Source organism: Ceratosolen solmsi, unplaced genomic scaffold, assembly GCF_000503995.2.
Source record: "Ceratosolen solmsi marchali unplaced genomic scaffold, CerSol_1.0 scaffold10, whole genome shotgun sequence".
Taxonomy (NCBI): Eukaryota; Metazoa; Arthropoda; class Insecta; order Hymenoptera; family Agaonidae; genus Ceratosolen; species Ceratosolen solmsi.
Window position 1 is genome coordinate 19230166 of NW_011948412.1, and position 25940 is coordinate 19256105.

The 25940-nt window shown below is 26.4% G+C and overlaps 2 protein-coding genes across 2 annotated transcripts; both read right to left on the reverse strand.

Annotated features, from left to right (window-relative positions):
• Window positions 1-617: 617 nt before the first annotated feature.
• LOC105361594 (uncharacterized) lies at window positions 618-4057 on the reverse strand. Its single transcript, XM_011498847.1, has 2 exons — window positions 3739-4057; window positions 618-757 (listed from the first exon to the last, which is right to left on the reverse strand). The coding sequence occupies exons 1-2, from the start codon at window positions 4043-4045 to the stop codon at window positions 732-734; spliced, it is 333 nt and encodes a 110-aa protein (XP_011497149.1). The 5' UTR covers window positions 4046-4057; the 3' UTR covers window positions 618-731.
• A 3387-nt stretch (window positions 4058-7444) lies between these two features.
• Window positions 7445-25097, reverse strand: LOC105361604 (potassium voltage-gated channel protein Shal-like). The gene is made up of 2 exons (XM_011498858.1): window positions 24947-25097; window positions 7445-7582 (listed from the first exon to the last, which is right to left on the reverse strand). The coding sequence occupies exons 1-2, from the start codon at window positions 25079-25081 to the stop codon at window positions 7460-7462; spliced, it is 258 nt and encodes an 85-aa protein (XP_011497160.1). The 5' UTR covers window positions 25082-25097; the 3' UTR covers window positions 7445-7459.
• Between the last annotated feature and the right edge of the window lie 843 nt (window positions 25098-25940).

Here is a 25940-nt window from a genome sequence, read left to right on the forward strand (position 1 = left end):
TTTATACAAAACTGATACTTTTTTGTAAAAACACCAATTACTTATTATTAGAAATAATGGATTTTAATTGAAACGTAACGAGCTCTATAAATTTTTAATATATAGATTTTATAAATATATAGATGGAAACATTATTTTTCTTTATAAAACAAAGATATATCTATTATTTCATAGCTTTATTAATAACTATTGAAAACTACTGACTGTTGTATATATTTTTAGTTTAAACTATTTCCTACTCAGTGATCTATACTGCAAGAACGAGAAAAGGCCACTATTTTACAATGGATATCTTTATTGCATTTTCAGATTTCTTTTTAGTTTTATCTTTTCCCCTAGACTCATTATCATCTATAATTTTCTATCAACATTTCAAATTAATGAAAAAGAAAAATAAATAGCTTGCTGCGCAGACAAGTTCCAAAGAGCAACTAATCTAAGGTCGAACCTACACTTTTTTTATATTACAAGGCGCAATATATTATTATATATTTCTTTCCATAATACCGGAACTGCTGTTACAATTTTATATTTTTTTTTATTATAAACTATATTTTATCTCCATTTATCAATAAGCTTCTGTTCAAAATTTATTTTAATGTTATAAATTTAATTTTAATTTTAATTTTAATGTTTTTATATCCCATCTTCGTTCATCCATCCAGCCGATGATAACGTGCGACGCTCGCCGGTCATATCCTTAAAAATTCTTGGCACTCGGTACCTCTGATTCACTTGAATTTGTCTGTCATCGCAGCTGCAAATATAAAGAAGAATATAGAATTTTATTACGCTATGTTTCTCCCTCCACGCTTCTTCGCCTTTTTTCTTTTTCTAGAATATGGAAAAATTTTCTACATTAGATTTGTAATTTCATTGACCGAAATGGATCTATGTTAAGAAATTCCTATTTGAAATATACTCTATGTCCAAGATTTTCCGAAATGTTAATTTAAATTTTCAAATTTAATTTCACACAATAATGAGAATCAATATTGCAATAAGAGAAATAGTAAAGTTGTTGTATAGATTGTCGCAAATAAGCAAAGCAATTAAGATTTTAAGACCATTTCAACAAATCGTGTGGATTTGTAATGTACAATGTAATTACTTATATTAAAGAAAAATTATAAATATGTAATGTAAATAATAAATAATTATATAGATATGTTAATGTAAAATTATTATTAGATTCGACGTTATTATGAGGAGAGAAAAAGAAATATCAATATAAGTTGAAATTGAAGATGAAGACATTGACATACTAAAAGTTATTTACCCAAAAAGGAATGTTGGAATAATTGTTAAAAATATAAAAATATATCTTTCGTTTATAGCATTGTTCTTGAAACAGAAAAGAAGAATCATCAATTTATGATCTCAATAATCTTGAAACCATGGGTATTTCTTTTTATATAGCTCGATAAAAAATAGAGGTGAAATCCCCAGCAGAGGCGAACGAAGATAACGTCGAATGGTTGCGCATATGAAATTTATTATTTCAAGTCATTGGTGTATATTTCCATAATTTTTTAACATTTATAATATGTAACAATAATTAAAATTATTATTATCGATTATAATTCCGTGAAAAATGTCTACACTACGGTAAGTCTCCTAGTTAATGAACTACAAGAAGAAATGTCTTCGAAAAAATCATAAATTTGTTAAATATTTTATTATATAATGTAATTTAAATCGAGTTGACATGGTTAGACATCATTTTTAATTATTTAATAATTAATACATCCTTTACCTAATTAAAATCGACTGATTGTTTTAAATTGAAAGATGAATTATCAAATATTAGCTAGATTAAATTGTAGTCATTGTAGTAAAAACATTAGAACGTGAAAAAATGCTAAAGATAAAAATTCTTATCTACAGCTCTTTTAGTATGAGCAATTTTCATTAGTTATAGTATAAATGTACGGGTAAAATAGTCCAATTCCATCTATTAATAAGGGACGATCACCAGCCTAAGAACAAGTCGTTTCAAACTGCATGGAACTATATGTAGCACCAAACGTCTCGAATTACTACCTACAGAAATTCCAGCTCATATTTTATGAAAACTTCCTAATCATTAAGTTAGTGTATTTCTTATTCTTCTCGAATACAGCCATCGAATTAAATAAATACGTCAAAGTGGATACTTAACTTCATTCTTGATCATTTGGAGATTTCCTTTGAGTCGAATGCTTTTATTTTTTACATTTTTCTTTATCACTTATGAATCCATTTTACATTATTATTTTTATGTCACCTCTCCTTATTCACAGCACTACATAACTTATGTATTATTCTCTTTTATTATTCTTTTTCGAGCTCTCGTAATTATAACTTTAAGTAATAATCGTAAAAAAATGCACAAAGTGTGAAGAAAAAGTTATGATAATTAAATGAAAACAAACGAAAAAATTGATTTCAATATATAAATAAATGTGCATATTGTATAATTGTATTTTATGCTTGAACATTGTATGTACACATGCTACAACTGAGGATAAATATTAAACCCACATTACCCACAGTGGATAGTGTAAAAAAGAAATTTTCATGAATAGAAAGTAATGCTGCATGATAAAGAAATATAACCTTTCGTCATAAAATAGAAAAAAAACAAACAAGAATAATGGTCTTAAGTTTTGGAAAAATTGTGCGTTAAGATTGAATCGACATAATACTTGATACCAATCAATATGAATGTATCCAATTCCATATTTATGTCTTAGCTATCATGAGATTCCTAGAATACCTTCCGCGGGTAAGCTATAATACCAGTATTAGATCGCAATCAACAATTATACTTTCAACATTCGTTCATTCATTTTTATATCTCAGTGTCATTTCAATAGTTGTTCTTGGACGAATCCGAGATAGTAATTAATACTATTTTTCAATGCCTCGCTATTAAATCAATCGAAACCTAACAGAGTATTAGTAGGCTTTGAAATATTCATTCGTCTCGATAGGATTTCAAAATTTCTTTCCCTTCTAATCACATTTATCGATGATACTCGTACATTTACACGCAACTACACTATTATTCATTATGTATTTATATTTATTTGAAAGCTTTCTTAATGTGACGTTTCAATCAGTTTTATTTGGAAATTGATGATTTTGTATTATTTACCTTACACTTAAAGCAAAATGAGAGCTACCTTCGCATCCAAATTGTCCATATCCATATTATTATAACAATGACATTGTTATTATTTGCTCAAAGGATTCTTGCAACATATTGCGAATATATTTTATTTAGAAAAAAAATTTTAATTTGAATTTTTCGACAGAAAATAACTCGAAATAAATTTATAAAGCATATAATTTGAAATATTATTCCAATAAAAATAAATATATTATACACATTGTTTCTTCGTTCAATTATTAAACAAAATCATTATTATCGTCACAAATTAAAAAATTTTAAATACTTTTGAGTTTTTGGTTTATTTGTTCTTTCTAAAAGCCTTTACAAAGATATACGCACAATTAATTGATAATCAATGTTTCTCCTAGACAATGAATTATTAGTAGAGAAAAAGTGAAACGTCAATTATCTTTTGATCAACTGTAGTTAATTTGGTTTTATCATTATCACATTGAATTCTACACAACCGTTAACTGAGATTGCATTAGAAATGACATTTCGAAGTCCTAGAACTAAAAACACTGATGGACGCGAAGACAGCCCAGAAATCTTAGAAGCTGAAGGTAGTTTAATGGGCTCACCATATAAGCAATACCAGATAAGTCTGACTGTCATTATTGTTCGAGCGAGTAGAGGAGGTCGTTGGTTCAGTAGTAGTAGGTGAATCAATAGCGGATTGGTGATAGTTGTGGTTGAGGTCGTGGTAGTACTTATTGGTCTCTGATATCGACTCATGCAGTCTCCGAAACCGTATGTGGTGACTGCCCACCGGATGTACTCATAGCAGGCATGGCGGTGGTAGGAACTGGAAGTGGCTGTAGGGCCTGCATGTCGCAGGTGTGGGAACCGCGCTTCTTTAAGTCCTGTAACAATTGGCATTTCGGACATGTTTCAATTCCTTTCTTCTTTGTCGGCCTTGTGTTGTTATCATTCTTGTCGCCTCTAGCTATCTCTATCTCAAGCTTACAATCACTCTCACATCTCTGTTAAGAAAAAATTAAAAAAAATTAATGATTTTGCCTTTGTTAAGTTCGTTTGATGAATTGTACTTTTGTACATAGGATACATAATTTAATTTTACCGTAATCTGATACTTTAATAATAAAATACATAGTAAAGTGCAGAATAAACTTGGATTTAAAAACAATATATATTGTAAATTTATTTTAAGTATAATAATTCGTATTAATAAATTAATATATATAAAATTACCTTTTCATTTTTTAATAATTCAATGAAATTATATGTTTATTGATGCACAGTATATCACTTGCAAAGAAAGAGAAAATGTTTATACTGAAAGAATTGATTAAATGCCATAAATTATTCACTGTCTTATATCGTTTAATTGACTTTCTTGTTTCCACGTATCAATAGAATACGAATTATTTGTAGCGATCCGTATTGTAAAAATAATATTTGTTTTTAACAGAGACTATTGCATACATTCAATTATCTTTTCCACTGTTCTCTATTTAAAGCGTCTTTCTACTTCGCTATATTAATCATTCTCACATCTCATTTTCTTGTTCATTTCAACACATTTTTTCCATGCTCCCCTTCTAAAAAAAGAATTACTAGTACACAAGAATATCCTCTTCTATGTTTCGCAAAAGAAGCAGGATCTCATAGCAATGGCATTTTCTTTCTTTTCATGTTTCAATAAAGAAGTTCAAGCTTCTATCGTGTGCACTTATATCTACGCAAATCCGTAGAAACCCTGCTTACTTTTGTCAAAGCGATTTAAAAATGGAGAACTATAGAAAAGACATTTACACACTTACACGCTCCCGCACGCACACACGTGCATAAATTATGTATACGTATGTATATATATATACATATACCTATATGCAAGTATGTATGCGAGTATGTATGGAATCAAAGCGAACTACATTTTCAAGCGACATGCGACATAAATTTTTTACTTCGTTTATCTTACAGCAAGACTACGTACATAAGCAATACTATGAATATTTATTAGGATTTTCATACGTTTCTCTAATAATTAACAGAGAATACAGGTAAAACATTTAGTAACAATAAATTAGAATTAGTACAATTAGTCATTTACCATAGATATCATAATTTTGTTATAATTAAAATTGCATAAAAAATCATAATAATGTCTATAATATATATATATATAAACTCAATAAGTATAACAATATTAAACTAAATTTGTAGACTACATACAACTATAGTGAGTTAAATGATATTGATAAAATATATTCATAAAGTAAGCATTCAATTTATTAATGTTAATATCACAACAACATCAATATATGGTTACACATAAATTAGTTCAGGTTTATAGAATGAATCAAGATTCTTACAAAAGTAAGAAGGGTCATTGTATACAATCAATGAATACAATGAAAATTCTTAACCATTGTAAAATATGGGAGAGAGATAATTTAATAAATTTATATAAAGCAATAATCATTTTATTATATTATAAAAATAAAAAAAAAAATTTTTTTAAAAGTGAGTATAGATACAAAAAGAATGAAAAATAAGCCATATTATAGCATAAAATAAGCAATCTTGTTAATTAATTGGACGATATGTGTGAAGGTATTGATGCAAATATGCAGGCTATAAATAAAATAGACACCGAGACATAGAGAATGTAAGAATATATAGAAGTATAAGAATATAAAAAAGATCCACACTTATGGCCACGTTTCTTCTTTTCTGAGAATTTAGCTTATGTTTTCACAATAATAAATAGAGGAAGAAGCCAGGCGAAGCGATTTTTCTAGATGTTTCTCGTTTGTTCACAGGATTCATACAATGATGATACAGGAGAAAAATCCTCCTCCACTTTTCGTGTTCTCTTAATCTCTCTCCCTCTCTGAATATCTATTAAAAGTCCTCTACATATCTTGCTAGTTTGTCATTGTACATTGAGCTATTCTTCTGCACATTTATTAACGTTATAAATATAAAAGCGTATGTGCTTGACATCAGTATACAATATATCGAGATATATAATCAATGTTATAATGATCATTCGCTGTCAGCAATTGACGTGCTCAAAAAAATTTGTTGTGTCTATGCAGTATGAATGTCTCTTTTCCCAAATATTCTTTACCTTTATTTTTACTTCTATACGATCGCTGTATATGAGCACCACTCTATCCTTGTTTTCCGTGGCAGTTAGCTGATACGACAAGCTCTATTATCGACGATGATATATATATATGTATATATATTTTTTATTTTTATATCGATGTATTGTCATTACAAATTTCATCGCAAATAATCGTTATAATGAGGATTCCAGCATCAGTTCGGTTATTTGTAAGCATAGTACAGTTCGTATAGCACGATCATTCCATTGTCACAATAACATCCATATATGATTGATCGGTCGTTTGTTTTTGAATCAAAGTTATTCAAATTCAAAAATTCCAAGAATCACAGGGCACGTTCAAGGAAGGTGACAGTCGTAATGCGATCATCATTGGTATTGGCGACGATTAACGATGAATCGTGATATTGTCATCGTCGAGGCCATCGGCGTTGTCGTCGTCGTCGTTGGCCGAATAATGCAGAGTTGAAAACGGATTGATGAACAATCGATGAAACACCAGTTGATCGTTGAGTTAGTTGACATGAGAAATAGGGAAATAGAAGAATTTTTTGATTGATTGCCTGCCTTGGCTTGTTTATTGCTGTTGCTTAGTTTGATTTTGTCAATTAAATCTTTAAGTATCTTCCTACGGAACTCGTGAGAACGCACACGTAGGTGTACGTATCCCCTGAGTGTCCGTGAGCATTTTCTTTCCTACCGATAAACATCGGGAATAAATGGGAAAGAAAAACTAACAGGTTATGTGCCGTTACGTCTGTCCATCAATTATATTTTATCTTTATTCGTTAAGTCTTCAGTTAACATTCGAAGCTACCACTAAATGTTTGATTCTACGTATGTGTGTGCAAGAATCAGTCGTGTCAATAGAGCTAAAGGTGGTGTTAATTAATTTAGAATTATTGTTCGTGCTTTATCTCTCTCTCTCTCTCTCTCTCTCTCTCTCTCTCTCTATTTTCTCTATTTATGTACACACATGTGTGTATGCGCCCGCGCGTGTATACATATATTTAAATATCATTCTTTCAACAAGTGCTAATATCGCAATGTCTACAATCGAGTATCAGGTTCTGATTCCATATTTATCATCTGTCTCAATGCATATGTGCAATTTCCACGATATTAAAATGTTGTGCAGAGCGGGGAAATAGTTAGACAAGCACTCGGACTTAGGGCAAACACATGTTTGCGGATTCGTCTCGCACTCAGAATGAGGCCTCGACGAGGTAAGTGTCATCGGTTCCAACGCCAGTACCCGTTTGGCCTCCACCAGGTTGGCCTGACGAGGTTTGGGCCCTCGTGGCCGGGATGTATTGACTGTAGGCCTGCTGAAAAATCCATAACCACAAGCACACGCTCTACACAAATTGTTTGCTGTTAGCGGGCACGCTATGTTCCATCTAATCTATGTACATTTGTCACATACATCCACAGACACGCACACACAGATATACATGCACACGCGCATACGCAATATTTTCACCCCCTCTCCATCTCTCTCTCTCTCTCTCTCTCTCTCTCTCTCTCTCTCTCTCTCTCTCGACACTCACTGCATGCAATTGAAATTGCCTAAATCATGTCTATATATATATATATATATATATATATATATATATATATATATCACTATACCTCGTTCTATTACGTACGTTATTACTGCTAGAATTATAGCAAGTTAAAATAACAAACAAATTATCAATGTTCGAAAAAATTTAAAGTTTACTAGAAATACAGATGTATTCATTTGGTATTCAACCACAATTTAAACTTAATAAATTTCTTATATATAACACAAACTTATTGAATAGGAGAATAATTTTTTTAATAGTGACTAGAAGACTCTAAATTACATTTACAATAATTTTTATAATGTTTGCTTTTCTATAAATATAACATATACGAAAGCTATGTTTAAATATGGATTAAGAACTTACACAAATATACGTGCATATATCAAAATTATGTGTTTATGTAGAATGAGACTGAAAGCATTTAATATCCTTTGCAAATCTGCGAGAAAACTATTTTATATTATCACAAGCAATTCGTATAATATTACGAGACAAATTAAATACTATTGAGCGTAATTTAATTACATGAAATCTAAGAATCCGTCAGTTCGATTTTATAATTGGGAGTGAAAATCGAAGCCAATGATGTTGTAGCAATCTAAAGATAATACTACCTTATTAAGAGTATATTATGTAATAACTATAACTATTAGATCTAATTTTAATGGTAACCAACGATTTTTATAAATTACTAATAAACAAGTAGGAAAACTGTAACCATGATTAATTATATCTAGTTATGTCTATAATATTTAAAGATATTTTTTACATCTAATCGAAAGTTTCCACCTAAATCATAAAAATTTAGGATTTAATGATACATTAAAAATGTCATAAATGAATATTTCAATTTGTAAGAGTCACTTGACTGATAATGTTTTAGTTTAAAAGCCAATTTCAAAACTATGATCTGCTCAATTATATATTATTCTGCAATAATTTATCTAGCATTATAAATCTTTCTGCTCATTTTCGAATAATTAAAAATTATTTGAATTAAAAAAGTAATGAACTTATTTATTATTTTTAGAACTTATTTGTAGAATTTTAAACGTTACCGAGATCTTTTCTCTTTCTCTCATATACTATTTTAATTTGATATTATTTCATAGTAATTGTTACTTTCATTCTATATGCTTGACTATTCAAGAAAAAGATTTTTCTTACTGACAATTTCTTAATTTAACGGGCGTAACTTCGTGCTCCAATTCTTTCATTTAACATTATATATACAACTTGACATGTGTATTCAGATAGAATATGCAATCGAATTATCTGCTATACTTTTACTAGAATTCAAGAAACTTGAAGTACGTACATATTTGTAAAATACAAATAGAAAGTTATGTTATTATCCGATATTCCTGAATTTTATTTATAGCTGTTATATTTTATACTACGATCTGAATCATGTATATTTATCTATATTAGATAGAACTTTAAATACAAAAAGAAATTGATAGCTTAAGATGAAATTTACTCATATTTTGAGGTAGTAAATTTGTAAATTAAAATTATTTTAAAATTATAGAAAATGATTTTATTATTCACAAAATATGTTCGTCATATTTAAAGAATAGTATTAATATTTTTAATTGGCTATATTGGGACATATTGATTTACCGATTTAAAAAAATTAATTACCTAGTAAAAAAGTAGAAGATTTATATGAAGATTTATATTATACAAATTTAGATAATTATTATACAATGAATTAATATTCCGTGGAAACCCTTATTATCCTTATCAACTGACCGTAGATATGCATTTCAAGAAACAAGATAAAACACGAAACAAAATTTTTTAAGTGATACGATATCATGCAATTCTGTCTCTTTAAAGAAACGCGATTTTGTTAATTTTATGCGATATGTCAGTCTATCAAATAAAAAAACACAGGAATAATTAATGACTTTAACAAATAGTGTTTTCTTACATCTGATATATTTTAAAAAATTATTTGCAAAAAATTGTTTTTTTTTTATCGTTAAATAATGAATACTAAATTGTAATTATCAATCGTACATAATCAATATTAATTCATAATTAATATTTATAGATACTTTCAATACTATTTAAATGTTCTATATTACCGAACCCAAGTGAACAATTAAAAATAAAGAAGTACTAAAAATTTATTATTAAACGATATTTTAACATGTCTCTAATATGACTTGAGCTACAAACATATAGCAGTAATAAAATATACACATGAAATATCTTTAATAACAGCTATAGGATTTTTAATGCTTATTTTATGTATGTGTATATATATATATATATATATATATATATATATATATATATATATGTACATATATGTATATATCTGCACATGTTTGAATGCATCTACGTATTTATGTATGTTTATAGGATTTAGAAATTATATTCCTATATATCCTATTAGATTTTTGGTCGAAGAAATGAAATGAAAGAGGAAAAACACAGCGTAACAATTGAATAGGATAGTCCATTAAACATTCAATAATTTATAAGAAAAATAAATTTTCAATAGGTTTTATTTTTACAACGCTCGTTGCTCATTTTATAAAAAATGAGAGCAAATTAGAAAGCTTTAACTGAAATAAAATTTTCGCTTTATTAACAGGATATTTTATTTCATTTAAAAAATCATTCATTCCAACTAAATTTATAATTATATATAAATCTTATATCATTCAAATTCCCGGCATAGGTGACATTAATAATTAATTGTATACAACTTTGCGTAAAACTAAATTTTATTTTTTGAACAAGAAATCAGTTTCTACTTTTTATAATATTAATTTTTATAAACACAGCATCATTACATCAGCAAATTATCAACAGATCAGATATTACGAATATTTTAGATATATTAATATTATTTAAAAGGACAATAATTTTAAGATAAATCAACTTCTACTCTACTGGAGGAGTACAACTTATTACTTCATATTTGAGCGTATATTTGAGGAAAATGTGGATTCAGCGATAATTGTAACGAAATATATATAATATATATACCTAGCAATTACAATAATGTACAATTATTTACATGAACAAAATTATTTATTTATATTAGAAAATGTGTATGGAATATTAATGTGAATTGTCACATTTTAATAAGAAATGTTTACAACAAATTTTACTATCTAAACACGAATAGTCTGAAGGCTGGAGAATATTGTAATAATGTAAACAAAATTTTAATTCAGAAGGGAAAAAAACTTTACATTGAATAATAATGAAAACACATAGTTATGTCATTTAAAAAAAATATAGTCAAATACATGATTATCGGCAATAGATATTAATATTTTATTATATTTTTAAATAATTATTAATTTATAAAAAATTTGTGTAAAATTTCAAAAATTATTCAATCCTTTGAAAATTATTAATTTGTTTGAACTATACTTATAACGAATTATACAGATTTTGGGCTTATTTCATCACTTATTTACAAAGAAATTTTTTTCATAAAAACTACGATAAGGTATAATAATGTAGAATAATCAATATTTTTTTATTTAGGCTAAAAATGGATAATAAAAATTACGACAAATCGAAAAGTCGAAAGGGATGTGGCACCCTATCTTTATATACAAATTAATAATTCAAATACGGGACTTCTAGAGCCTTCAGACCTCTACAGCTCGTTTGATGTATATTGAGATACAACCAGAATTACTGAACTTTTTCTGTTAGGGGACATTGAAAATTCGACTTTAGTCATTTTCTTGCCTGGATTCTCATTTGGAGCGGATGCCGCGACTGGAATGACGAACCTACAGCAACAGCTTCGTCCTGTGGATCCGTCTGTTTGTTTGTTGAATTCCATAAAAGTAATTTTGTTATTTTACTTTTCGACTGCTTTTCTCCTTTATTAACTACCGCGTACTTTTTCTAATTAGTTTTCTACTACGTATCATTAATCGCAAACTATCATCTACGATATTTTATCTGCGCTCAATCATTTGGAGTGACATATCGAAACTCTCATTGTGCCTATTTTAAGATTGGTACTATATATTAATTAATAATCACATAGATACTAACATTTTTTCTAAAACTTCTTTTCAATAGAGATAATTGGAAGGTATAGAAAATAAAAAATTAATATTAAAATTAACATTGTTAGAAATCCACAATGGTACAAGGAAATAAATAAATATTATTCAGTCTTTTTTATTTATTGTCAATAATATATAATTAATTAGCTGGTGCTTTTTAAACAAAATTACTCCTAAAGTAGAGTAATATCGAATATATTTAATCAATTATGAATAGATTTTTTATATAGTATAAATAATCATTTTTATATTAATAAGTAATAAGTAGCGAAGTAAAATCGAACACAAAAACAGTTTTACGATGCAGAGTTAATATATTCGCTCCAATGGATCAAAGGTGTATGTTTTTTAAAATAATGTTACAGTATTAAGCAATTTTTGTAATGGCTTATATTAATCAAATTCCTTTCACTCATAAATAACGAAATTCGTTTATAAATCCAAGGACTTTTTATAAAAGATCTTGACGTACATATGTGGAAATAATCACATACCTTAATATCGTTTAAAAAAGCAATTTAATTTTTATGTGAATTCATTTTGCATGAAATAACAAATATGTTAGCATTGTATTTTTATATTATTTACTATAGAATCTGTTATTTACTAACAACATAATTATTAATCGTACAAGAACTATATTCTGATTATTAATTAATATAAAATTAGCTTAAAACTATTTTTACCGAATATCATAAATATCGGTATTTCTTTAATTGAATATTCATTAGTTAATCATTTATATTCTTGTAAAAATTCAGCGCGATATAATGAATATTATATCTTATAAAATATAGATTGATAATGGCCAATAGTATTGCATTTATTAGGCATGATTTGAATTTGACTTAATATCCATTATAAATTTCTTAATAATTGGTGTTAGAAATTGCTGTCTGAAATATATATCTAATTAATGAATAATAGAAAACTGAAAGCCTTGAAGAAATCTGTATAATTTTTTATTATTTGCTAAATGTTATGTTTAAAATGGTTGATAGTTATTATATATTTCAATATTTTCTTACAAAAAAACTTAGACAATTAATTTTTTGTAAGTTTTTCTTAAAGTCAGGTATTAATCAATAAAATAATAATGAAACACGAGTTGGATTTAATATAAATTTTAATTTTTAAATTAAAAAATATTTCTTCTTCAAATGCCTTAATTATTAATGTACTCACATTGACTTTAAAATTAATAAATTTACCTATGTATATACTGATTTACTTATAATATGATTGGAAATAGAGTTAGCTTTTACATTGCCAATAAGAATATGCAAATTTGTTCGACACATTACATTATTGACATGTATCATGACTGCATTCGTAAATATATCATAATGACAAAAACCTACACGTCCACGGACATATGTACATTGGAACATTTACTTAGGCGTGCAAGGCAGAAACGAATATCAGAAACATACACGTTGGCGTAAAAAGGTCATATAAATATAAATGTTAAAGGGAGAATTCATAAAAGAAACCGTATTTTTGCAACCAAGACAATATTGGATACATAAATGTACATATATGTGCTAAAAATAAAATTAAATAATTCTATATTTATACAATTATGGTTTTATTACGGCTCTGTGTAAAAACTAACTCTTAAAAATCTTGTATTTTCTAAATAAATCTTTTGAACTATATACGTATAATTTATAACTTGATTAATATTTAAGTAAAATGAGTTTTAAAAAATTTTCCTTTGACACAGATGAAATAAATTTAAGTAATAAGAATAATATATGTTCGAAAGTTCTCTTAGCTCGAGTTCGCAAACTCCATCTCTATTATTTACTTCCATAAAATATAAAGATATTAAGATTCAACTACAATATTAAGATTACGAATTTATTTTATACGTTTCTACTCTTAAATAGTTAATGATTGTTTTATATTTATTCAATATAATCTGAATTAAAATTTGTTTCATATATATATATATATATATATATTATAATGTATTCAAATTTTTATATTTCACATTTCGAAATTTTTGTAGTTACAAGCGTCAAAATATAAATTTTTCAAAATATTATTAAATGTTTTAATATTTATGTATTAAATGAAAATATATAACTAACAATTCTTTTCATATTATACATAGTAAAACAAATAATTGTGGAAACTTGTTATTTTTATTTAATACGTATTAAAACTTTTTATTAAGGAAAAAATTTAAATAATTTTTAATAATTTATATGTAACTATGTGTGATCAATGTTATTTATATTATGCAAACATTCTAATCTTCTGCTGCTGAAGATACATACACACACATTCATTCAAATTACTAAAATAATTACATTAATAAGAAATAAAAAATTAATACATTAATTTGTTATGAAAATTATAAATGAAAATGTATTATTCAAAAATGAATTAACGTGTATTTTCCAAAGATTATTTTTCCGTATTAAGGTTGAACTAGTTCTCATAATTGATTTTTTATCGACTATCAGACAAATATTAGATTAGACAGAGCAAAATTGAGATAAAAAAGAAAAATCCATCGAATTTGAATTGAAAATAGGATGATTACAATACAAATAGAAATTTCAAAGAGTGTATTAAGTGATGTGAAGACCAATGAAAAATATATTTCGGTTTCACACTTACATCTTCACGCTGAAGTAACGCATACTAAAATATTATAAATATGTATACTGACACAAGGTGTGGCCAATAAATATACCAACTATTTGTGTAATAAAAGAAAGTTACAGATACAAATGAGCAATCTACGCCTGCATATGAATATTTTCACATTTTTGTATATGAATTTTTTCATAAATTTTCTTTATATTATTGTATAGAAGAACTTTTTATTACATAAATTGAAATTTTCTATTAATGTATTATTTAATACACGTTAACCGAATGAAAACTTTTAATGTACATATTTTTCTCGGTAAGTTTGCCCAAAATGTCAAAGAAATTGCCAAGACAGAATGTTAAACATAATTGTGAAATTAAAAAAATAATTTTTAAACACTGATAATTTCTTTAGGTTGAACTAACAACTTCTATTAAAGATTTATTATGAAAATTAATACATTAAAACATTTTTGTCACAATGAAAAAGTCATTCACTTTTATTAATTTTTTTTTAATTCATTAATAATTAACATACTGATATTTGAAAATTGTCTAAAAATTGATAAGATTTCATTACAAATGTCCACAGAATAAAATTGCTTATTACCCAAATATTTTTCTTGTGGATGTTTTTTCTACATACTGTAGTAGCTAAATATAATAACGTAAAAAAAATAAATAAAACTTGAAGGATATAACAAGAGTTAAACTGATACTTTATCCTTAGTCGCTTATTACTAAATGAGGATTTCTATCCCGACGGACGTGAGAATGAAGGAAATAACGCAAAAAAGATAAAATAACATAACTTGGTATTATAACTGATCATCCAATATACGCTCTTCTAGTAAAATGAAAAAAAAAGTCACGCCATTAAAATAGAAAATGAAAGGAAAATAAAAGTAGCGAGAATGAACAAATTCTCAGTCGCGACGTGACTTACAAGCCGTAGTTTGAAAGTTGATTTTTCTCGAATAGTTCTAACTCTAATGAATGCAAATAGCACCAATTTATGTTATATCTTTGCTATTGCCTATTGTAAAATGATTGGATTTTATTACAAGTTTTTATTGATCACAATATTAGGGAAGAATTATTTCATCAAAAAAAAGTAATGTCAAGCGAATGAATCTTTACGTCTAAATTTAGATATCATTCATAATTACGTTTTATAATAAAATATGTTTTTCATTAATGACCTTTATGAACCTTAAGTATTTATTATAAATTAATATAACACTTAATTATTTAAGAAAACAACATTACCTACTTCAATTACATTCTATTACATTTTTATAGTTGTATGATGAAACCTACAAGAGAAGGCCCACTCCCTGTTATTAAAATATTATACTATCAAGATTTTTTAATAGAAATATTTATTAGTAAGATTAATAATTTTTATACGAGTTTTTAAAGATCACTTAAAATTAGTACAACTATCTAGCGTAAAACCAAATGTATAAATCAAGTTATATTATTTACTATCTTATTTCGCTTTATTCATTCCTTGATTATACTTTACACAGAGAAGGCTTTGCTATAAGTATAATCTTGACTTCAAATCACAATATTACATTAATTACATACGATTTATTAAAAATATAAATCCCAGATTTTTACGTGATTGTTTACTTAGCAAATGAAATAAGGTTTGCTTTATATGCACGGGTTATTATATCGTATTTATTATCGTATAGCGCATTAGGCCGCTTACATTTTTGTCGTGATGAACAGTTCCTGCAATACAAAATAGATATGATGACGAAATGAACAATGGTGCATCACAAGAAAAAACAACCGGATAATATAACATCATTGAGATACTGAAATCTCTCAATGTCCTTTCCGCTGTAAAAGAAACGAACTGAATGCATCAATATTAACATTGTCTATCCCCTCCCCCCTCATTTCTCACGCATTCCCTCTTCCCCTCATTCTGTTTTTCCATTCATTCTCTACTTAAGAGTTTTAATTAACTGATTTACGGAATTCCTCGAGCATCTGCCAAGTGCGGTAAAAGCCCTTTTCAATTAGTCATCAATTAACTTTTGATACTAAAAATAAAATGAGTAGAAGGCTGAAAATTTTCATTGTTTTAATTTGCCAAATACCGATAATTAAAGGGTGCTTCATATATTTTTTGCATTTACCTTCCCTTAGTTTTTATGAAGTGTTTATATTTTACAACGATATATTGATTTGATATTTTGATTATTTTACAAAAAAATTACAAGGTGATGCATGTATGAATTTTTTTATGCATTTTTTTTTTATTTTTCTTGTTAATTTTCATTACTTCGATTATATTAAATTTAAATAAATGATAATGTTCAAAAACGTTTTGAAGGAAATTTTATTAAAATTTTAAATTTTATTTCAGTATTAGAATAGTATAATCAATTTCATACATTTGCCAAAAACTCTAATTTTCTATTTATTAAAAGAAAAATTTTTAAATATTCAATTATATGTAATTATTTCATATTCAGAAAAAAATATGTATTTTTATGATCCTTCAATTATCTTAAAAATCAAAAAATTATATTAAAAAAATCAGCTATAAATGGGCTCAAGTTTCCTCCTTTTACTAACGCTTCTCATAATTTTGTTTCACCTATTTTTTTCGACCTTAAAAAGGTAAGTAAAGTCTTGATAATACCATGAATTTATAAAAGTGAAATAATCAAGGCTGCAAAAGGAGAGCAAAGTTTGATGTATTCGCACTCACGTAAACGATCGATAACTGTGCAAGGATGACCGCTTGACTGTTTCCTCTCTTGGATTTTCTGCAATCATTGCTATAATATTGTTATTTATTCAAGTCTAAAGGAAATTAGCCTCTTTCTATAAACTTTGTTGTTTCCTTTAAAAATAATTAAAAATGAATCAAATAAAGATGTAATAACGTATTTGACATCATGTTATTTTTGATCGATTCACTTCGAGAATGATCAAAAAGAATATTTCATCGCTGTATTAAATAATTTGTAATGAAAATAATATTAATATTTAAAGTTTATTAAATTTCATTTTTAAAGTTTTCAGTGTTCTATTATTTTTAAAAAGAATTCATCTAATATAACATATAGTAAGTAATAATCATAAATTCGTAAAAAAAAATGATCATTTGTATTTCGAAATTTTATAACGAATAAAAATTAAACTGGCTATTTTATTTTTCATCGCTTATTATTGCTGTATTAAATAATGTATTTTTTAATAATATTTTATTATTAAGTATATATATAAATATATATATATATATATATATATATATATATTCTTTATATAATAAAATATATAAAATAAAATAATTTTTGAATAAATTAGTTTATTGAATAGAAAATTTTTAATATTACTTCATAGTGATATATGTTTACAGATTACTGAAGCCTCTTTTAATTAATTATATTAGTCTTTTTTTAATTTAAAGGAAACAACGGAGTTTAGGTTTTTAACTATGTTAGTTTTAAGTATACCTTATAATTTAACAACAATATAATTTATCAACTATGCTCAAGAGAAGAGTGAATATAGTACATATTATGAGAAAACTTACTGTTTAATACATATTTCATGATTTCCAACTTTAATGAAATTTAACCGTCTATATTCTTATATGATTCCATTTGACTACCTACATTGTAATTGTTATCATTTGTTAAAATAATGAATACACTTTAATTATTTATACGTTTCATTGTATACCCTTCCATTCTATTCCTTTATTGACATTTTTTAACAATTTTCTAAAGCTCTAAAACTTCTTTTGAAGTGCGTTTTTACACGCAGCAATTATTTCCATTTTTCTGTATACATATATTTATTTATATATATATATAAATCCTAACATATTATTTTTCTCTTAAATGGTTTTTCGCTTTTTAGTATTTCATAGGCCGCAAAAAGTACATTTACAATCTTATATTTTATCACTTACTCGGAATGTTCTCAAGTATTTCTAAATATTTTTATACTTACATGTATAATGAAAATTTCGCAATGCGAATTTATTTTTCATTTAATGTTTAAACTTTGCATTCAGGTATTTCTGCAAGATTTTATAAATTATATTTATATTGCAAGCAGTGAAATACGAAATTACAACCACAGTTATAATTTTTAATATTATTTAATACAGAAATTTCTAAGATAACCGATTTTATCGATTCATTGTTTGATTCTGATACTCATCAATCGTGTATGTCTAGGTATATCAGAGTACATTCAGCAAATATATAGTAGTATAATCTGAAAAGGATATAACTATAAAATCTAAAGAGATTATCAATATATCCGATTTTATGAGTTAAGCTGGAGAAGTTTATCGATATAAGTATCGGTATGCCATATATATTTTTTATGTTTAATTAAAGTCCATACACAAAATTGTTAGTGAGAAATGACCAAAGATGACATATCGAAAGACTTATAATCAATTTTTAAATTTTACTATTCAATCCATCGACTTTAGCTGTAGCTGTCGATCTACCCCCTATAATATCTTATGCACTTGTTGTATCAATTAAATCACCTCATTAAATCGCAAACATACGTAAGCTCGGAAGTATATCGAGAAAGTGCAAATTCAAGACTTTCAGTCATTTATTGATTGCATTGTAAAAATTATAAACTTAATTTATTCTTAATAATCTAAAATCTCCGTAACCTCTTTTACGGTTCATAATTCCTGTGTTCTGATGCGTTTTTTATATCTTTTTTATTTTCTTGCACAAGTTGTCTATCCGACATTATCTATTTACAAGGCTATCGCATATGTTATTTATAAATAAACTATGATTATACTTTAAATTATTAGTTTCCTGGTTCATTTTATCACGTTATATAATACCCTTCTTTATTCTAAATTTGTATAGGGTCGACACATAACTTTCAGTTTTCACTTACGCATATACTTTATATTTCCTTGTCTGTAAAATTTGGCGATCTATAATTTTTAATTTGTATACCCTTGTGTAGCGCATTAATTTACACCAAAGACAAATAAATCGTCTACCTAGAATGTTTTGTCGTTAATTCATATTTATAGTTTTTGTGAGACACTCCGAAAATTCGACGAACAATCTTTCACGGATTTGAAAAGTGTATCGAAAGTTCTGTAATTTTGTTATTTGTACATATTATATGCAATATATATATATATATATATATATATATATATACATACATTTTCAGTATATATTATATACAATATATATTACAGTTTATAATATGATTATCTTTCATTTACTTTTTAAAAATGATAAGTTCTTTTATTTTTTATCAAAAAGAATACATCGTAAAATGCTGAAAACATTCGATGCACTTTTCATTAGATTATAGAATTTACTAAGTATTTTATTAGCGACTCGACGACTCAGGTGCCTAACGCATATTTGCAATAATCTTGTTTGTTTGCTTGTTTCCTTGTTCGTTTGTTTTTATGTGTGTATGTATGTGAGTGTGTGGGCGCGCGCGTGTGTGTGTTTTTTGTGTATATTTTGTATGTGTATGTGTATTAGGTATTGCGAAATCTACGCGTTTTCGAATTTGTAAAAGACGCAGGTATAAAGGATAAATTCGGAGAGTTAGAAGTCTAATAGCTAAAGGAATTTGTGAACGAAAAATATTAAGACTATTTTTTAATAAATTTTCTTTCATTACTCTTTGTATTAAGATAAAAAGTCGGAAGTGTAATTGTTGCTATTCAAACATTAGAAATATACGTATATATGAATATAGCTAGGTATATATTTTTTGTGCAATTCTCTAAAAATGGAAGACAAAAGTACGTTGGGATTCTTTTTATATGAAGTTCTATAACGTTACTCTCTTTTTTTTATATATAACTAGAAACTGTTTATCCATCTAGAGACGAATAAAATGATGTACGTTTTGTATGTACAGGAAATATCAGATTTTTCTGCATAGAAATATTTGTTCAATGTTTATTTATAATTCACGACTAGAGGAATGAAATACCTAATCACCGTATGCTTATTTAATGATCTTGAAATCTTTTGATCTAGTTTCTACATTATTCAGTGCTTATACGTAAATACTTAAGTTTTTTAATAAGTAAAACTATAAAAATTTAATTAACTTATGATTTCAACATTATACGCATAATTATTAATAAAAAAATTAATAAATTTATCAATAAATACTGTGTGATATAATTTTTTTTGCATTTGAATAATGTACAAATTATCACAATTTAATCTATATATTAGAAAATTATATAAAAATTGATTGTCATAAATATGAAATTATTTATTTTAATAACATATAATTGTGTGTTTAAATATTAGGAGTTCATCATTACAATAAATAACAAAGTATGATACAGCACATGATTTTTATATCACAATGTTTTATACCGAGATAACAGTCAAGAAATTATTTTAATGCCAATGTCATAATACAAAGTTCGTAAAATTATAATATAAATAAATCATTATATCGTTCTCTATAGAAATTGAATATTTTCAATATTAAAGACGATAAAGTTTTCAATTCTTTATATAGATGATATTAGGTTTTTCAAATATAGAACAACGATCCTGTTTCCAATACCAAAAGAAATAATTATTTTAATACAAGTTCAATAAGAACAAAAATAAAATATGTACATTTTATATGAAAGAAATATAAAAAATTGTTATATTATATAATTTATTAGATAACATATTATATCCTTGACTTAAAATATGTGAATTTAAACTCGATTACAGTAGTTATATAAAAAAAAATCATACAGTTAGTTTAGGATCGGTTTGTGCGCGATTGATTACCGATTGAGAACGGAAGTAACGAATTTTTCTGAATAACTAACCCAAGAGACAAAATTGGTTCTCGTGGAATCATATTTCCAGTTGAAAGGGTCTGCTAACTGGAGCCTAATAACGTATTTTAAAACTTTATTTGAAATATCTTTTCTGCATTTATGAACTGAATCTGTTGAAACTAAAAATCATACATGATAATTATTTAATATTTTTCAATCTATAAATTGTTTTCATAATTATTTTCTATTTCAATAATTAATTGATTATCTTTAGTCACATATTTATATTAAATTATAAAGACCTTGTATTTAAATGATATTTAAAATACATTAGACTCTACACAAGATTGTCCAATTCTATCTTAAATTATCCGTATTATACTTCAATTTGCAAGTTATTAATGCTTCATCTATTCCACAATCCATTCCGTCTATATATATATATATTTATTATTATTTTTTTTTATTCAGTTTAAAAAAATTTTTCAATAACAATAAATTGAACATTTTATTTTTCTTATTAATAATTTTAATACTTTCATTACATACTTTCCTTTCCAACAATATTTATTATTTATTGTTTTATAATAGTCATAAACATGTAACGAAGTATTTATAAATCTGTAATTATTTACAAGTATGCAGATCATTAAGAATAAATAAAAATACTTTTACTTATTTAAAAATCTCCATACAACTTAGACCGTAAATTTTAGATGCTATAACTTTACTAATAAGCAAAAAATTTGTTAGTTCTATCATTATTACGAAAAGTAGTGAAATAAAATTATTTAAAAAAAGGATTTCAAGATCATAACAGATTATTTTTAAAATAACAACCAGGAGTTATAGTGAGTGACATCTAATACAAAGACACGAATTGGGCGACAGGTAGATTCTGTATTTGAAGACAAGTATTTTGATTCTTTCAAAATTAATTTTCGATTTTGTGAAAAGTAAATAATACAAAGTGTAGAATAGTTTTTATATCGATTAAGTTGTTGGATTTAACTATGATGAATAGAAAAGTCAGAAAGAGAATCAGAGATACCTACGAAGAGCAATTTAAAATTTAACCGTCGCGACACAAATGCACTGTTCATATAATTTATAATAATATAATATAAGTTAGAATAATAATAACAATAATGATTATAAATATTAATATCGATGATAAATTCAAGTTTTATAATAATAATCATAATCATAATATTAGAGTATTCTGGTGTTACTCGTGATTCTCATGTTGTAATCTAACAAAAGATCCACAATTTAATTTATACAATACAGTGAAATCCTCTGATATCCTTAATTGGGAGGATTAAAATCTATTCCTGTTTTTAGACTAATTACGATTGTATATTGATAGTACTTATGAATAACTATTTTAATACACATATATACGTGTGCATTTATTCTTCGCGCTCGCGCGCGCGTGTGTGTATGTATGTGTGTGGATGATTGTGTGTATGCATATGTGAAAGTTCGGTTCAGCCACAAATATCAAGTCCTTTATTATCATTTCATTATTCTACTTTACGACAAGAATGCTAAATTCGATCATTTCGTTACTTTTTCCGTCTGATTTTATCGTAGTGATTAATAAAAGCACGAAGTCATCAAATAGCGATTTTCATTGGGAAAAGTACTCGAAGATATTATGTGCAGTATTCTGTTTCCCTTGTTTCAAATGAAAATTAAATAAATATAACTGTTCTTAATCAGATATGCATTATAATATATCATAATAGTATAAAAAATAAAGCACTGATCTATAAATATTTAAATATAAACTTGGTTAGTGAATAAATTAAATGATCATCATTACTTATATTATTTCTTCTTTTATTATTATTATTATTATATTATTATTATTATTATTTTATTACTGTTGTTATTGATTTTATTGTTGTTATTATTATGATTAATTTTATTAATAGTATTATAATTAATATCATTATTATTACTGTTATTATTTTTAGTTTTTTTATTACTATTATTATAATAATTATTATTATTATTATTATTATTATTATAGACATGTCAAAAACTTATTTAGTTATAATGCTGTAATTGTTGTCTGATAAACGTTAAACAATAGAAAGTTATATTTTAAATTCGTTACATTTCATCACTTACAAGAATATGTATTTGGAATTTCATATTATTATCTTCGATACAATTATTAAAAGCTTATGCTAAACTATCGTTCTTTTTTAATTTCAAATTTAATGTTGTCTTATGTATTATGGAAACACACATTATTATGCTATTTAGTTATATTATTCATAGTAGAATAAAAAATATTTAGAATATGTCAAAGGTTTGTTTAGAATAGAATTATTTCAAATTAATTGTTAATTATTTACTTTGTTATACTTTTACCGTTAATCCTATTGTTCGTTTTCTTTATTATTGTTATTCTTTGTAAATTAAAATTTGATTGACAAAAGGCTTATTTTTTTTTCAAGATAATATTCCAATGTGATTAATTTTAAATTATTGTATTTCTTATTTGTATGTATAATTAATTTCATACCGATATGTCTTTAAAATTTCAGGAACATCAGAACTCCGGTTTCTGCATTTAGCATTTATACATATTTTGGCATAAAATATTTATCGTACTTGTGGCCATTAGAAGATTACTACCTTAAAATATAATATTAAAATAAAATATGAGATGAAACTAATTTGTTGTTTGTTTAATTTATTTTAAAGACCAAATTATTATATGTATTAATTGATCGTAAATGCTTTGTATATATACAATAGTAAAAATTAATTCAAGATACAGATTAAAAATCTAAAATGATTTTCTTAGAATTTTTATTGATATAAAGTTCCAAGGAACGCTTGAATAATCAGCAAATTAAATCGTATACTTTAAATTATGCAGTTCTTATGACTGTATTTTAATATGATGCTAAAACATAAATTACTAGAATAGAGAGATTAATTTTATCTTACAATAAATACTGAGCTTTAGTCCTAATTAATAAGACATTATTACTTTTAGAAAATACATGAAAACATTAAAATTATTATATATAAGTTGTATGTATTGAGACAAAATGAAATTAAGAAGGAATTTGTTAATTGATAAGCTGCCGATGTTAAATGCGATTAACGATTAAAAATCCGAAGAGTTAAAATGTATTAGATATATAAATAGAATCTAATCTTATAAAACGAAGATCGTCTACGATTTATCCTATGTATTCGCGTTTCTTCTTGCAAAACCTAAGGAAAACAAATCATTCCATTTGTTTGACACTAAATTCGACTCTACATCTCTCGAACCATCTGTCACTTCCAGTTATCCCAATACCACTAGTCACCCGAAAGTAAGATAAAATAATGGGGCTTTCTAACTCGGTGGTAAAGAGGGAGGGGAATAGTTGAGAGGGGAATAGTTGAGCATTACAAGGAAGCTGGGGAGAGCGACGAGGCACTAGGAGTTCAGACGCGGGTCTCGCTGTAGGATTCGCGGTGCCACGAGCGATGGACGGATTCGCTCTCCCCGCTGAACGCGATGTTCGGCACCTGGACGAGGTCGTCGTCGCCGCTAGAGGCTCCTGCAGCCGGCTGCAGAAGCGCCTGACTCGTGGTCGCCTGCGCCTCGCTTATTGAGGTCGTAGAAGCGAGGATGCGCCGACCGCGTACCTGATAGCGCTGAGGGTAGCAGCGACCACAGCAGGATTGAAGAAGACCACCGCGAGAGGTGGTGCTGTGCGCCGGGGAGGTCAGAGGCGAAGGTGAACCAGGCCTTTTGGGTGCTCCGTTGAACGGCACCTCCATCTCCACGAACTCCCGATCCTGGAACAGTAATAGTGAGTGCTTATTGGTCGGAGGATGTAGAGCTAACGACTGGCCGCAACAGGGATGTCTCTGTAGCTTTGATCCTTTCTTTGATTTTATCGAAACTCGTTACGATTTTCATTCCGTTGTCAGAAACTCTAATGATTTGGTCAATTACTTTTTTTTTACAAGCTATCAACCTAAAGACTTTTGTTATATTTTAATACGCAATTTTAAATTCGAAGATGGAAAATGATACGTCTTATTTATATTGTTAATGTATTCGTTTGATTTTCAGACAATGATCAAATATATTATACGTAACACTTAACATTGACGTTATCTTTTATCTATATTGAAATACACTGTAAATAGTAAATATAGATTTTGTAAAATAAGGAGGTTCATAATATATGCAATATATGCCTTGGAATAGTATTTTACCGTTTATATTTGTATTATTTATAAATTTTATATTCATTACATATTTTCTAATATAGTAAAATTATTAATAGCGTCATATATTATAGTTGAATATTTTATGCAAATTAACGACACAAATTGAAGATCTAAGTATAGAATCATATGACTTTATACTGTGAAAAAAATGTCGATTAATAATTATTATAGTAATTTTCATATTTATTTTTAAATTAATGTGTCTTTAATGCGTCTTCGCGAATATCAATACTATTTTTCTACTATCGTATGCATTTAATGATTTATACTCGCATAATATTTCTATTTTTCATTCATTTGTATTCACATAAAAATTGAAAATATAATTTTAACATTTTTATACGCAAGAAATTGTATTTTATAGTCATAAGATTGTTTCCGAATATCCTGAAAAAAGATG

Bases quoted from the DNA above. Each gene is read 5' to 3' on its own strand.
- LOC105361594 (XM_011498847.1), bottom strand. From the start codon at position 4,045: ATGTCCGAAATGCCAATTGTTACAGGACTTAAAGAAGCGCGGTTCCCA. The intron at 758-3,738 runs GTGAGCCCATTA...TTATATTTGCAG, and splicing joins TATCTGGTATTGCTTATATG to CTGCGATGACAGACAAATTC.
- LOC105361604 (XM_011498858.1), bottom strand. From the start codon at position 25,081: ATGGAGGTGCCGTTCAACGGAGCACCCAAAAGGCCTGGTTCACCTTCG. The intron at 7,583-24,946 runs GTACGCGGTCGG...TGGATTTTTCAG, and splicing joins GCTACCCTCAGCGCTATCAG to CAGGCCTACAGTCAATACAT.